The sequence below is a fragment of the Tachypleus tridentatus genome, chromosome 1 (assembly GCF_004210375.1).
Source record: "Tachypleus tridentatus isolate NWPU-2018 chromosome 1, ASM421037v1, whole genome shotgun sequence".
In the NCBI taxonomy this organism is placed as follows: Eukaryota; Metazoa; Arthropoda; class Merostomata; order Xiphosura; family Limulidae; genus Tachypleus; species Tachypleus tridentatus.
Window position 1 is genome coordinate 78,194,456 of NC_134825.1, and position 17,406 is coordinate 78,211,861.

General features: G+C 34.5%; 1 protein-coding gene across 4 annotated transcripts in view; it reads left to right on the top strand.

Annotated features, from left to right (window-relative positions):
* The window catches only part of LOC143253019 (dopamine receptor 2-like), a 115,012-nt gene extending 98,328 nt beyond the window's left edge, over window positions 1-16,684 (top strand). For all 4 annotated transcript variants that reach the window (XM_076506076.1, XM_076506087.1, XM_076506098.1 and 1 more), the window contains one exon: window positions 13,693-16,684. In XM_076506076.1, the coding sequence (XP_076362191.1) occupies window positions 14,064-15,362 (1,299 nt within the window). In that variant the 5' untranslated portion in view covers window positions 13,693-14,063 and the 3' untranslated portion in view covers window positions 15,363-16,684. The remainder of the gene's footprint in view (window positions 1-13,692) is intronic.
* Window positions 16,685-17,406: the final 722 nt, after the last annotated feature.

Below are 17,406 nucleotides of genomic sequence, written 5' to 3' on the forward strand. Positions count from 1 at the left end.
CCAGTTATTTGCGTTTTCATTGTAGTGTTTGTATAGAGGATATTGTTAAGTCAATGTTTCAAATTTTTCAAAGGGGCCCTTTTCAGTGAGTAAACCAAGACAACCAAAAGGATTTTGATCTGCTGTGATATGTGTGCGAATTAATAAGTATTTAGTCCACTTTGGTTCGTAATTTTATATAACTGCACAGGCCAGCGATGGTTTTGCTGTCTTGAAATTCATACATTCTATGGCAATTCCTCTACGCAGAATCCAAAATTGATATCCATTTTCTCAGTCACGTACAGATTTTTATAAAAAGTCATATTTACATACAGCTTTACATAAGTGAATCATTTTCAATACAATCTGGTCATATTTTGTTATGATTAAAATGTTGACAACTACTGGAAATAATTTTCTTTAGATCAATCGCAACCTGAGGGTCTTATAAACCGTTCTAGAACCTACGAGAAACACACTGCTAGTATATAAACAACTAACAGGCCGCATAACTCGTCATTTCTGGATATATCATTCTTGTGTGCAGTTTTACATTATTTCTTTTTTCAATATTATTTATTTGTCACTAAGGCAACAAGAGGTGGTGTAAATGACTGAAATGTATTCTGTCATATTTGTGGTAAAATTGCTGGAGAGAAACAAAAGCAAAACATCACATAATTTGTCAAAAAGAATGTATTATGCGTATTTTGAAATAAATCTTGGGGACCAACACAAACCATGGGCTTCACACAAAGTTTATACCATTTATGTAGAAGAATTGAGACAATGGACTAAAGGTAGGAAAGGTCTTTGCTATTTGGAATTCTAATGGTCTGGCGTAAGTCTAGAAATCACGGAGATGACTGGTATTTTTGTTCATGTAACGTGCAAGACTAAAGCACTTGAAATAAAAAAGAAATTTCTTATCTGAACCTTGAATCTGCTAAAAGTCCTGTTGTCATGGGCCTAATGTACCTGTACATACTCCACCAGAGACTCTTAATACAATTTCATCTGATTCTGAATGTGATGTCAATAGAAATGATGATAAGGATTATTTTCAACGTGAAACGTCTGGGAACATTTCACCAAGATATCAGGGCAATTGAGAGGAGGTATCAGGGAATGTGGAACATCAACATAATGGCTGATTACTGCTTGTAATTGAAACGAGATGCCATAGACAAAATACATAAAAGACCAATACACGTAGGTTTGAGAATAAAAAATGAAATGTAGGTTTCACACAAAAGCAGAATGAATGAGAATGTATATTTGTTTGACATATGTATTCTTCCCTTGTCTTCATTTGGTTTGCATTTTTGTTAACAAACGAAATAATAAATAATGTACGTTGTGGTAAACGAAATAATAATTTGTTCTAAGTAAGTTTTTCTTCCTATTTATAAAAAAAAATCATTACGCGATAGAAATAAATGAATATTATTTTGGAAATCTGCTTAGCGGAATTATAGAAGATCTGTTATTACATCACAACAAAATTTATGAGGCTTAATTTTGAAAGCCTGTGTCATTAAAGAAAGTCGTACACATCTTGGCAATAGTGTTCAACACCGTATTTTACAGCTAATTAGGAGCTATATATTATTATTTAAACCTGTTTTCAGATAAAAGACATAAATAAGTGTTATTAATAATATATGTGTATCGGTGGAAGTATCTAAATATATATATATGTTTATAGGTTTATATATGTATAGAATATACATATATATTTGTATATAACATGTGTAGACCTTTTTTACGTGTGAAATATGGAGATTAGTAGAACGAGTATAGGATAAAACGCATATAAAAATTTGTAACATATGTATATATTTAAATCATTAAAACGTGTACACTGTGACGTTTCTGCGGGTGTTTTTTATCATTTACTTTCATCTATGTTTGTTTTTTATTTTTACAAAATATGCTTAAGTATTTTGCTTTTCTTGCTGATTTCAGAGACACCGTATTAAGTATTTTCACATCACCCGTATTAGCCAAATAACTGAGGACTTGCATTAATGCTCAAGACCTATTAATCTCTGTACAGTTACTAATTCTACTGATTTCAAGTGTTTAAACTACGCACGAAAACCCTAGTGGTTAGTTGCTTGGACTCTTAATCGAAAGTGTGCAGGTTCGAAGTTCATTTGCAATTTTTCCAAATTTTAATTCATTCTATCCAGCTGTAAAAGTGAGTACAAATGGCTGGTGGTTTATCTGTGATGCCATGTGAAAATACTCCTTGTTGTTTTTACTACAAGAAACCAGAGGAAATTGCCAATCGTATGCCTTTTTAATACATGGAAAGGATGTATCTAACACTAAAATATGGAAATTCTTACGAAAGACAAAAGCACAGAAATAATAATATATACTTAAAGTCGTTGATTCATCAGCAATATAAATAGGTGCTATATTAGATGTATTTCCGCAGGGACCCGAAAGTGTCTGTTCCAGGAGTAAATAAGACCAAAATTAAAAGCTACCAAATGTTTTTATTTCTTGGTTTTGAAGTTTATGTGTGATGTCCTGTTTAGCCTACAGAACGTATGATTTTTCTCGTGATTCATGGCATGTGCACGTTTTACTGATGTTACAGCAGTACAAATTGCAGTATTAAGCGTCTTTAACGTGACCTCATCTAACTGATCGACAGGCAATATGGGGAAATAACACTTGACCTCTCAGTGATGCAACCTGGTTAATTAAGCTTCTTTTTCGAACCTTTCGAAAAATTCGTTGGGTTTAACATTTAGCAAACGAAAGTTAGTGAAAAAGATAGGAAGTATATTGACATGATCGCTAGATGCATGGTTTGGATTACGTTGGACATTACAAATAATTCACAAATGATTCTTTAAGATTATTCAGCTACTACTAAGATTAAAGTTAAGACCATAAAACAAACTAAAGCGTACTACAAAGCTAAAACAATATATAAAATATGCATTCATGGGATTCGTAATTCATTTTCTTATATGATGTACTTAGTCACACCTATTACGAACTTCCATACAAACCAGTCCCGCAACTCGATTCCAAATTACTCTCTGCTAGTAAAAAGTAGGCATAACATGTGTTAAGGATATTTAACTTTTAGCAAAATTGTTAAGGATATTGGAATCAGTGAACAAAATAGCCTCACGAACGTTCTTATTCGTATGTGGTTATCAGTGGCGACGCTACGCATAAACAGTCTAAATAATTGTTTAGTGCTCAAAGCACCTCAAGGTTTGTTTCCAATCAGATTAGTAAAATTGGTCTGTTTGAACATTTTGCTCATCTTTTTGTTTATTGTTGCTTGCACACCCACACAGTGGGATACCTATTTTGTAGCCACTAAGGGTATCGGAACCCGGTTTTTAACGCTTTAAGTGTGTAGACTTGCTGCTGAACCACTTGAAACTATACTTGCTTTAAAAAAACGTTTTTCAAAGAAAATGATCCAAAACACACCCCTTAGTAACGAACGAACATTTAAAAATATGCAGAAGCAAGACAGTTCTCAGTTAGGCATATGTGTGGTGTGTAAGTGCTGATTAGTTGGTAAGTGTAATGTAGTATTTTCATGTGCTACACCTTCTCCTCTTTTTATATTTGGTGGTTCGGGTTCCAATCCGTCTCATTTGATTTTTCTTACTGTTGTACAGGGACCAAGTGTTAGGTAGTTTGGTTGGAAGTTCCATCTTTACTATCCTTACCATTTACATAGAAGTAACATCATTGTTGGCTCATCTGAGTGGCCGTCATTGCAGTCTTTCTGTCTGGAGTTATTCTGGATCCCACTCTGATACTTGTTTTCCCTTTCAGATGTATCTAGTGCTGAAATGCAAGGTGTAATGATCTCAATGGAGGTTTGAACACAGCTCTTTTTTTAGTGGTGATGAAATATTTTCTATTAGTACAAGTCACTAGGACACGTTGTTCTAAATAATCTCTGTCTTTGGTAGTATCTGGAGGAGCAATGATGAAAACTGCTGATTGGCCTGACGACTAGGCTTTACTCTGATAAGGCTTGTCATTTGTGCCATTGGATACCTGAATGTAGAGACACTGCTCCTCTTCAATGCTGGTAGTTTTCTCTCCTATTGAAGGTAGCAGTATACTTTCTAGAGACTAGGACTAATCTAATTATAATTCATGATGACGCGAAAACCTACTTGTAGAGAAAATTATATATGTAAAAGCGGCTGGTATGGATAGAGAAAGCACTATGTAGAGGAGCGAACAACGTTTCGACCTTCTTCGGTTATCATCAGGTTCACAAGGAAAGAAAGAGGTAACTGACCGAAAGCTGATTACATGTTTGAGGGCGGTTGCGTAATTGTGAGTAGGAATGTAGAGGGCGTGCTTTGATGTTGGATGTATTTATTAATATAGGTATAAAGATGTTCCTTTGTATTGGTTTCTTCTGGGCTTAAGTTGTTGTATAAGTAAGGCTTCTTTAATTTTGCGTTTGTTTATGTTTGTTTCTTTATTTAGTATTTGGGTGTTTTATATGGTTATGTTGTGTTTATTTGATTTGCAGTGTTTGAAAACGTGTGAAGGTGACTCTTTGTGTTCTTTGAATCTAGTTTCCATTTTTTTACTTGTTTCTCCAATATAGAAGTCATGGTAGTTATCACATTGTATTTTATAAATAAAGTTGGTGTGGTGTTTGTCAGTGTGCGTTTTACATGGTATAAACCTTAGTTTTGCATCTGGGTTTTGTTTTGAATGTCATATTTTGTTTATAGTTTTAGTAAAATATTAGTAATTTTTCTGCTGATGTCAGGAATATATGGTATGCAGCAGTATATGGTTTCGTGATTTTTTTATTTGTGGGATATATTTACTTTTGTTAGTTGATTTTGCTTTTTGTCTATGTGTGTGCGTATGATGTTTTCTACGGTTTGTGGAGAAAACTTGTCGATGAAGTATTGTTTTATTTTGTCTAATTCGCCGTTAATTTTATCTGGTGAGCATAGTTTTATGGCTGTGTTTGTTTGGCTTCTTATTATGTTAAGTTTTTGTTTTGTTTCATGTGCTGAGTTCAAAACAATGTATAGTACAGTATGAGTGATTTTTTGGTGGATTCAGTTTCAAACTGTGTATCGGTTCTTGTAATTTTGAGGTTAAGAAATGATATTTGATTGCTTTCTTCTTGTTCACATGTGAAGTTGATGTTGGGATGTATAAAGTTAATGTGATTGAAAAAATTAAGTGTGTGTTCTCTAGATGTGAATCCCATAATCGTGTCGTCTACATCTGTACCAGAATAGTGGCGGATGTAATGCTATGCTTTTTGCTTGCGCTTCGATTTGTTTCATAAAAATATTGGCTAGTTCTAGTGATCAAATGTTCACTAGGAAAATGTTCATTAGGCGTTGCAAAAATTTGATAAGATGAAGAGCTTAAAGGGATAATCTTGGTAATAAAACAGATAAAATTTTTCAGGATGAAACAAATTTGGAAAAACACAAACCAGTCGATGAAAAAGAGAATGACAATGGATGGAACATGACCTTAAATACTAGAAGTCCAGGTTCAAGTGCAAGGTTAGCTGAATTATAAGTGATCAAAGTCAAGCGTATAAGTCAAATAAGGTTGTAATATTTGGTCACAGCCACGAACTTTGAGATCAGTTACTGTTCAAGTGACATATCTATCTACAGGCTTAACACATACACTTACCCATTCTGTCCTGATAACCCAAGGACATCCCAATCCCTGAGCTCTCCTTGGTTTCCACTCAAGTAGCTACTTTGTGGTTAAGCTACGTACTGTGACCCCTGCCACACAATGAGAACAGGCACATCTTACACTCTCCATTTTGGTTTCATTTGTAGCCTACCATATGGTTGTCATTTAGACAGAATAAATTTCCAGTTGGATAGAAGGGGACAAGATTGCATGGTTGTTACTTAGTTGACCTAGCTCAGGATAAGTAGCGTAAACCTTACCTTTGATCTTTAGCATTAATCAATGCTTGGGGACTTTTTCTCTTTACAGAGTTTGCAACAGTTTTGACACGAGTATCAAGGTTTTACCACATAGGTGGCACATTCGATTTTCCATTACACTGTTTTGTTTGTTTGTTTGTTTTTTTTGAATTTCGCACAAAGCTACTCGAGGGCTATCTGTGCGTTCCATTACACTTTCAGACTGCACTTTCAGGTTTCGAAAATGCATTTTGTAAAGACTGTTTGATTATTAAATATTTCGATCTGTTTGACTGAAAATATTCATAACACAATAAAATGTAACCATGGTTACACTAGTTGTGTGTATTTGTAGTGATTTGTTTCTTTTTGAATTTCGCAAGAAACGAGACGAGTGCTATCAGGCGTTAGCCGTACGTAACTTACCAGTGTGAGACTATTGGGTTACTGATTTTACCAACGAATAGTAGACTTGATCGTCACATTATATCGCCACCATGACTGACAGAAGCAAGCATGTTTGAAGTGATGGGAATTCGAACCCGCGGCCCTCAGATTAAGAGTCGAACGTCTAACCATCTGGCCATGCTGAACGTTTTTTGTGATATCTTTACTATTATCTGAGAATTCATGTACCACTGATAGTTTCACTACTCATGAATATTTTAAATTGATCAAGTTGAAAAATGTTATGCGTTATGCTTTTGAGAAACATCATGTAAAACTGTATTATATTAACCAAGTGTTTGTTTTAAATTTCACACAAAGCTACACGAGGGCTATCTGTGCTAGCCATCCATAATTTAGCAACTTAAGAGTAGAAGAAAGGCAGCTAGTCATCACCACCCACCGCCAACTCTTGGGTTACTCTTTTACCAACGAATAGTGAGATTGATCGTCATATTATAATGGCTGAAAGGCTAAGCATGTTTGGTGTAAAAGGGATTAGAACCTGCGACCCTCAGATTACGAGTCGAACGCCTTACACGCCTGGCCATGCCAGGCCTATCAATTAAGTGAAACTATATTCATTCAAATCACAGACAAGACTGTATTTTTCTCTCGCTATTGCCATAGTATGAGTTTCTGTGTTACTTTTATATCATCTCTTATAAATTCCTTCCTTGTCAATATTTAAATGTCACAACTGGATTATTCTTTTACCTGTTTTAATAGAAATAAGAAATACGTCAATAACACATTTTGCAATAATATATTCTAAGTAAGTTATTACCTACACTAATCTTGTGATTACTTCATTTGTGTTAAATTAAATTATTTAGGAAGAACTCCGTGTAAGTTTCTGAAATCTGTGGTACAAATGGTTGTGCTTGTTTACATATATAGATATTTGTTACCAAAGGCACATACCATCATTATGATTCATTAACATATTTCAGTAGTTTATACTGTTTTAGTAGCGATGGTAGTGTCATCCAGGGGTTATCAAACTCAACTAGTTATATTACAGGCTTCACAAACTAAAAGTATATTTACCAAAATTAAAATTCCTGTTGCATCTTTTGTATTCCAATTCATGCCAAGAGAGACCTGGAATACATTGACTATATTTTTGGCATATTTTCTATGAAGATTCATATAATATCTAGTAAGTACTAAGAGGTATGTTCTGCAGAGTTCTCACCACTCAGCCAGATGATAAAAGTGACTTTTTAAAATATTGAACGATATTTTACATCAAAAAATCCACTCGGTTGTTTAGAAACCAAAGATTCACAATTCTTTCAGTCACATAATAACCCTAACTACCCAAAATTAAGGAATAATTTCATAGTGTAGTACATCAATTGCGCCTCAATACCACTTGGTATTCTGAAAAGCAAAAAATGCTATTTTTTCAAATGTTATGTGCTTGAACTAATAGTCTTCGTAGCTTTCATGATCAGTCTCATTCATATTAATTAGGAGAATGACATCATAATTTCATTTGCCAGTCAGAGCTGGTATTAATTTTGTTTCTAAAACATTTTCATCTAGTTCACCAAAGTCAACCACCCTCATCGTATATGTTGGAATGATTCCAATCAGTGCCCTTGGTTTCCTCTGGCTCATTAGTTTCTTATCGAGAACGCTGGACAGTGGCCAAAGACTTGACTCTGATGTTTGGATGCAGCTTGTCAATGTTGTTCACGTGCTTTGCATTTGTTCTACCTCATACATTGAAGGACCAACTTGTTAGAGTATGAATATAACAATCCAACCGGATACAAGTTGCTTTTGTGGAGATGACATGTACCATATTGAAAAATCCATGTTTTTACCATCTGATTTGTGTGAGTTAACCATCGTCAGTCTCAGCCCCTTTATATACCCACAAGGACACAGATGAATTTTCATTTGAGATGGATTCTATACAAGATGATAAAAGTAGTCTTAACCCTGCTTTCGTCATTCAGTTTGACTTGTTAGTATTCAAGTGACAGATCCAGAGTATTCAGCCAAATGAATTTTTTTAATATGTAACACTTTATCCTAATAATCACTACTGGAAATGATCAAGCGTTTTCTGAAGAATTTACTATTCTGTTCAATAGCATCCATTGCATTTCAGTGCTTCCAATCTCACTATATTCTAGTGCTCTAAAGAAACCAGTGGGGCAGTTGCTTCATTGAACGTACATTCTCTACGTCTATACCATGCTAACTAACCATTGTTTCATTCAAATCAACCATCTGGTCTCACAGTACAATACCGTATGCTTCCAACAAGTCACAGAGTTTTTATTTGCTGCTTTGGGAATAGATTGCCAAATCAATCATTAAACAAAGACCTCAGGTGTGTTGGCAGCTTCGTATTTGTTTTCAGCCGTGATGTAATGGATTCAGTTCTATCATCACTACTAGCACTTACTGTGTCTACAATCATTCCAGCATCTAGGTGGATAATGATTGTACATAGTTACAAAGCAACACCAGGACTTTTTTGTTGTTGGATAAGAGATTGATCAAGCCAATTTCACCTGTTTTCGTGACAGGGAACAGTGCATTTCTCGCATGACTCTTATAACCCCTTTATACGACAATGATGCAAGAGACTTTGCCTGGATTAAATCACGAAAAAACACTCGTATACATGGAGGTAATATTATTTAATTTACTACCTCGTTTCGTCAGCTGTTTTTGTGCCTCGCCTGTTAGACAGTTGAATTTTTTTAAAGGAACATCAAATCACCAGACTATTTCCTTTCCGTGGGTAAAATCTCCAAGAATGAACATGAGATCTACTTTTGTAACGACTAGTCTATTGCCTTTCACCAGAATGAAGTCAGTGTACACTGGTCATGCCAGTGGCCTCACTCAGAGGATTTTAAAGACCGTAAGGTTCACTAGGGTTCTCACTGCTCTTGTGTTGACATGCTTCTTTATTTATCTTGGGGGGAAGCATATTAAAGTTGAGGGACTCCAATAGGGTAGCGCAAATCTTAGTGGTTATTTATATATTTGAGATATTCTCACGTTAACTTTACATAACGAATTTGTCGTCTAATAAAATTTCTTTGTAAGAGTTTAAGTTATTATACACTACCCCTGTCGTAAATACATAACTTTATCGGATGATAAAATTAAAACAATGATTCACGTATGCTATTAAGATTAGCTTAACATAAGTGTGAAAAATCGAGCTTATTTTAATTAAGTCAGTTACTGAAATACTATGGTTATCTCTTTTAATTCTAGAGACTTTCGAGTTGTCGAGTCGGTTTAATTTTCTGTTTATTTCTTGATGTTGTATTTTTTGCGAGTTGGTTGATTATAGTATGTGTTTTATTAATATAAATTAATATCGCGAAAACCGCGTAGTGGTGCCTGATTCAAATAACTCATTATACAATGTATAGCGGAATTGATGAAAACGTTAGAATAAATATATTACATAAAAGTGTGTGTGTTTCGTATAGCAAAGCCACAAAGAGATATCTGCTCAGCCTACCGAGGGGAATCGAACCCCTGATTTTAGCGTTGTAAATCCGGAGACATACCGCTGTACTAGCGGGGGGCATTTCATAAAAGAAAAGCATAAAAAAATCTATATGAAATGGCTAAAGTGTGTCTACTCTAAATATTTTTTTTATGTATTTTTCGTAATGGAAATCTGATATTTTAAAGATATTGGCATCAATTTTCAGAAAATTTTCGTGCAAATTTATTGTTTTCGCTTGTTTCTTATTAAAGAGAAAGCTACACAATGGGCTATCTATGTTGTACAGACCACGGGTATCAAGACCCGGTTTCTTTACGTTATCTTTCAGATTTACCGTTGAGCTATGGGGGAGCAAACATTTAGTAACTAGAACAGCTAATGTTTTTATAGTACTCTGTAATATTTAAAGCGTTTTTATAAGCAAGGAAGACAAAGAAAAACTTGCACTAAATACGACAAAAATATAAAACATGTGAGGTTTACCCTAATTAAAACTGTTTTTATGTAAAACTGGTCAAATATGGTAAAGTAGCTTTTACGCTTATCTTATGAAAATCGATTTGAGAAAAAAAATTACAATTTAAGGTAACTAAGTATGAAAAGGTATGTTTAGACATAAAATAACACTCCAATCCTATAAGTGTGTATTTAATTTAGTTTATCAGGAAACGTGCTGATGCGTTAATACTTGGATGTTAAAGTGCTTCAAAAGTAAAACAATAAACATAAATAAGTCTGGCCAGCGTGTAAACTACAAGAATGAAAACAATGTATTGATCTTACTTGATGGGTTTGGTTCTGTGTTAATATTTGGATGTTAAAGTGCTCTAGAAATATAACACTAAACATAAATAAGTCTGGCCAGCGTGTAAACTACAAAAATGAGGTCATATTGATATTCAATAGGTTTCGTATGTTAATAAAGACACCCTAGTGGCACAGTAGTATGTCTTCGGACTTATAGTACTAGAAACTAGGTTTCAATACCCGTGGTGGTTGGAGTACACATAACCCTTTGTGTAGCTTTGTGCTTAATAACAAAACAAACAAAGAAGCATGTTAAAAAAATAATTTTCAAGTGAGAAAATTCTTAGAACAACCACATGAACAGTAGCGTAACGAAATCAAATACAAGCCGTACACGCAAACCACTAATCAACAATTACTCCCACGCTTTCAACAGTCAAATACTTAGAAATATTCCATAATGAAAAATAAATGAATACAAAACCCGATACTTATGTGATTATTGCTGATATTACGCTGACATGGGAAGATCATTACAACTATAATATTAGGTTGAGGAATAATTCGTGAGCGTTTTTAAATAATTTCATTCAAGCATTACATGCAAGACTATACAATACTTCAATGCATGAACACATTACACCCAAAACATTTATTATGATACTTTATTTCATGTAATACCTAGGTATATAGTATGCATTGTTTTAAACGAAATTGCAAGAACTTAAATGCGAAAAGCAGATGGTGTCGAAAATGCTCGATTTTGTCCACTTGACATTCCATTTAATGAGCTGAAAATGAAAGCAAAAATTAAAGACATATGAAAATCAAACACACCATCCATTAGAGCAAAAAATTATCTACCAAATGACATGAAATATTTTGCGAAAGCGTTTCATTTATGAATATATTTTTTAACTTGAAAAAACGCTCACGAATTATTCCTCAACCCAATAGAATGAAATACCAACTTATCTCTTTCTCACCTACGCAGATTGTCGTTAGTGGCGTTACCAACGCTCACAAACTGAACACGTGTCTTTGTGTGTGTTTTTCATATAGCAAAGCCACAAAGGGCTATCTGCTCAGCCCACCGAGGGGAATCGAACCCCTGATTTTAGCGTTGTAAATCCGGAGACATACCGCTGTCAGACTGAACACGTCAAATCACAAGATGTTTACGAAAGTGCTACAAACAACCTATTTAATTGAGCACAAGATAATTCACAGAATTCTTTCTCACTTTGCTAACATATTAAATACATCTTATTAAGCTGTGTATAAGATAATTCACAGAAGTATTTCTCACTTTGCTAACATATTAAATACATCTAATTAAGCTGTGTATAAGATAATTTCTAAAGGACTTGCTCATCCAGAGAAGTATAAAAGACACGTGCACAAACTACTCATCAGGTGTCAGAAAGATAAACAATAGAAATTTCTAAGAAAAATATATTATACCCAACAGATGCGAGTTTACTGTAAACACATAAGACAAACTGACAGCTCACAAGAAACGGATGATTTGGTACCGTCGACGAGATAACAATAATTTTTTTTTTCTTGGTCTTTATTATCGCTGTATATTTTTGATATACTGGGAAATTTATGTTCACAGTAAATCAAAGACGAACTGCTGTTATGTAAAATGAAATTCTTACAGCTTGTATGACGTTTATGCCGACTGCAAGATTCTGAGAAACGAAATCGATGTTCTTCTGTCTCTTTCTCGTACGTATCTGTTGAATCTCTTGAACAGCAGGTTTATTTTGAATAGTTGGAAATTTCTCAAGATATGTAACTTAAAATATTGTTAAAATCATTGAAAGGTTTCATTGATGAATTTGTTCTTATTATAAAGGGTAAATCATAAAAAAATCTCAGTAATGTCTTAAAACGTGTTTTGAAATTGCAGAATCAAAATTCAGTGCTTTTAGTTTATCGTACTAATGTTGAAAACAAACAAACCAGCATGGTTTGGATCTGTATGGTTTTCGGGCAATTTTTAAATAAAAATTTGGGACATTCGACGTTTTATTCGTAATTATTCATTAGATATAAATAACTTCTTAATCTTAATTGTTTAATTTAGAAACGAAATATAAAGGGAGAGAATAATTGAACAAATAAATTATTCTCCTGTGTGTTTCATATAGAATTATCTAATTAGTTAAGACTAATTAGTCTAATTAATTAATTAACTAATTAGTTAAGACTAAGATTTTCGGTATTCAGAAAATTGTTTGGAATATTTCTGAGCCTTCTTGTTTAAGTAATGCGCTTTATATCAGTGTAGGTACTGATTTTCCGAACGTTTGAAGTAAGGATAGCAATACCCTTACTTCAAAAAGGAAGAAAACGTAACAAATAAAGATAAAATAAAAAACAAAAATAGGTGTAATTCACTGTTCCGGGGCCCATTGTCAAATAAATCGCCATATTGGTTTTTCACACAATTTAATAATATTTTGTTTAAAAGAATGTTCAGATTGAGAGGACTGTACGTGATCAGAGTTTTCTGAAATAGTCTAAGACATTTTTGGATGACGTTTGGAGTTGTTTGCACAACTTGCGACTAAGTCAGTTTGGTCGTTACTGTTTTGAATTCAATGAAGATCTGTACACATTTGAAATTTGCGATTTATTTCACGTATATTTAATTTTTTGTAGTTGTTTGTTTGTACGAATTAATTAATTTTTCATTCTAAAAGTCAATGAAACTCAAGTTATTTATTACTTTCATGTTTTAATTTATTGTTTAATGTAAACAATCAACGAAAATTGTAACAGTGTTATTTTCTAGCTGTGCCTTTCGATGTGGTTTTATTTTACTAATGTTGTCAGTATTTCTCTTTCCAGCTGTGATCCAGAATTATCGAAGGGTTAGTTGTAATGAGGAAAAATGAATGAAGAGTAGTTCGTACACATATTTCAGTAAATGGTAATAAAATATAAACTTATTTTATCTCCTTACCCACATATTAAGATTTCAGGTGATACGTATATATATATATATATATATATTTAATTCTAAGTCTGGCTATTTCGAGGTTCTGTACTTTTTCTTTTTTTTGTATTTTACAGAAACGAGTCTTCAACAGCAAGGTCTATTTATTGGAACACCTTACTGATAAAATCCGGACAGCGCGTGCCTCCGTACATCTTCAATAAATGACTCTTTTTTTTATTTCGAGTTCTAAGAACTTGTTAATTAAAAAGATCACGTGGTCACCATTTGTCATGATTTATCATCTACGACAATGACAGCTGCTAATGGGTGTGATCTTTAGGGAATTTTAGATCAAAAATGGTTTCCTAAGTACTAGAAATATAATTCACCAAATCGCAATTAGAAACATAAAAAAATGTTTAATTAATTAATTTAGAAATCTTAGGTTAGGTTGTAAAATGGGTTAAAATTTTACTGACGCTGTACCATTGGTAAGCTTTGGCTGATGGGGGGCCCAACCACTACTGGTTTGATCGATAGAAACCCTAGTGGATCTGGGTATTCAGAATTCTGGATGAATACTACAGAAGCTGACGTGGTGAATATTAGTTTTCACCATCCTGCTCTTGCTGTGATTCTTGCTTTTTTTAGTGTAGCTACTGTCTTTGGAAACGTTTTGGTTATGGTTGCTGTAGCTAAAGAGCAATACCTCCACATTGTAACTAACTATTTCATTGCCTCATTGGCTACAGCTGATTGCTTAGTTGGAGCTTTAGTCATGCCATTCAGTGCGATTCACGAAGTCATGAACAAACATTGGATTTTCGGTCAAGTATGGTGTGACTTGTGGCATTCCTTCGATGTACTGGCCAGCACGGCGTCCATCCTTAACCTTTGTGTGATTTCTCTTGATCGGTACTGGGCCATTACTGATCCCATCAGCTACCCAAGGAAGATGACTCCAGCCAAAGCGGGAATGTTGATAGCTTTGGTGTGGGTGTGCTCAGCCTTGATCTCTTTCCCTGCCATTGCCTGGTGGCATGCTGCAATGACGTATCCTCCGCACCCGTATCAGTGTCTCTTCACGGACGATATAGGATATCTGGTATTTTCTTCTACAATTTCATTTTACCTGCCCCTCACTGTCATGGTATTTACTTATTGTCGCATTTACCGCGCAGCTATGGAGCAAAAACGTAGTTTGAAAATGGGCACCAAGCTGATATATTCATGTAATGGAGAACAGTCCACGGCACTAACGCTTCGGATCCACCGAGGTGGAGTGTTCGAACCGGGAACATACAAAGCTATGTATACTGGTGGTTTAAGTACCATGACTTCCAATGAAGAGTGCTCAGAGAAGACTTCTTTAAGAGTATCAGCTCGTCATGCCAAGAGCTTCTCTATTAGCCGGAAACTTGCCAAGCTTGCCAAAGAGCGGAAAGCAGCCAAAACACTGGCAATAGTGATGGGTGTTTTTATTTTATGCTGGCTTCCATTTTTCGTTACAAACATATTGATGGGAGTATGTGGTGAGAGTTGCGTAGTGAAGCCTGATCTGGTCTTCTCCACTGTCACCTGGCTAGGTTGGATCAATTCCGGAATGAACCCAGTGATTTATGCTTGTTGGAGTCGCGAATTTAAACGTGCATTCACCAAATTATTGTGTGTATGCTTCCCAAGGTACTTGAAACGAAGGGAACAACATAGGACTCGATACAGAAAAACAGCTAGGGAAGAAATACAGCTATCTAGCTTCCGATGTGGTAGAAACAGTGAGATATCGGATGCAACGGTGTTGTAAAATCTTGATCTCCGATAAAGTAAGTTACGTTTTGGTGTGCTTGTGGTGATCTATGGATCTAAATCAGTAGGTGTAAAGAGTACAGATACTTTATCGAGTATCTAGACTTCAGTTTTATTTATTTAGCTAAAGATGTTAATGAGCTTTATACATAAAACTTGCTTGCCTCATGAACCAAAGTGTGTTTGGACAAATTGAAAACATGTGACTCAGGAATCATTGAAAGACTGAGATACATTAATGAGCTCTGAAATAAGTACTTGACCTGTGGTCACTAGGAGGGCACCGTAAGACTCTCTGCTAAGTAATTGTTCCTTGTAGTAAAGTTTGACTTAAGGGGAGGAAGACAAAAACAATAACACACTAGTCGCTATAGCTCCTATTTTTCATGATTTAGTCAATATAATGTTTTACTAATAATATATTGCCAAGCAGATTAACTTCTTAATTAATTTTACATTTCTAAAATATATTTGTAAAAACTTTCAATACACAAATTTTAATTTTACTCGCACATTTTTTGTTTAGAAAATTTACTTCGAGTAGTAATTATAAGGCGATGTCTGTTGAATTGAATTGATATAAACATTGCTCACGTAATAACGTATTCCATTCATTAACTTATAACGTTTATTTCATTCATATATTCAAGCTTCGCAAACCAACACTGTGAGGAAGATTACATCTGTAATAATAGCATTACAAGCCACAAAACACAAAATTACTCTAGGTTGTCCTTTCTTTTTTAAATGTAAAATGTATTATTGTCAACGTTGTGAGTGTATGAATTCTACAGTCTGTTAATCTAGTATTTATTGTAAGTTCAAATAAAAGTCCATGTTAATTTAGATACATTTAACAGTTTTCTGGCCTGTTACTTAGATTGGTAAAGTGTATAATATCCTAAAAGATTACTAGGAAACTACAACGTCTACAAATTCAATATTTGAAGCTCCTAATTAATATTAGGGAGATTTATATGTGAATTATTGCTGTGAGAATATAAATTGTATTGCATCTTCTCGATTCAGTGTTGTGAAAATGTATATTCTAAGAATTTTATAACTTATTGTTGTGAGGATGGAATATCTAAGAATTTTGTGATTTATCTAGGAATTTCCCATTTTAAACCAACTAAATATAATATGACATCAAGCTCAAAACAGGTGTGAATATACGTAGCTTTCTGTGGCAAATTCTTAAGTATTTACCGAACTTGCCATTATAATAGACAAATATTGTTGTTGCTTAGCTGTATTTTTAATAGTCCTGAAGTGATGTATTGCGTCAGTGTATTGAGAAATTAAAGAAATATGAATCTATTTGTCACTTTCCAGTTTAATGGCTCTACAGTGAGCAAGATACACCACATGTCTGAATATTCCTGATTCACCTAGCAGAAAAATTTTACACTGTATTCTAACAATAAATCACTTTACCAAAGAAAACTGTAACGTTGTATCTGTTTTGAAGTACGTATAGTTCATCGTAAATTGCACAATGCAAGGGCTGCACCAACGCAGGGTTAGTATTTTCCGTTGCTAGTCTAACTTAATACCTAACCATATCCTACGTCAGGCCGTAGGATAGTGTTGTGATACCTGGAATGCTTTCCAAACAATGCACGTTGGTCATTCGAAATAATTCACACGTGAGGATATTCTTGGAGTAATTATTTTATGCTTTACATTAGGTAAATTAGTTAAATCGAAAAACGAGCAAACAATTGCCCCGAGCGTAACGTTGATTTGTTTGTTTGTTTGTTTTTAATTTCTCACAAAGCTACTCGAGGGTTATCTGCGCTAGCCGTCCCTAATTTGGCAGTGTAAGACTAGAGGGAAGGCAGCTAGTCATCACCACCCACCGCCAACTCTTGGGCTACTCTTTTACCAACGAATAGTGAGATTGACCGTCACATTATAACGTCCACATGGTTGAAAGGGCGAGGATGTTTGGTGCGACCAGGATTCGAACCCGCGACCCTCAGATTACGAATCGAACGCCTTAATCCACCTGGCCATGCCGGGCCCCGTAACGTTGATCG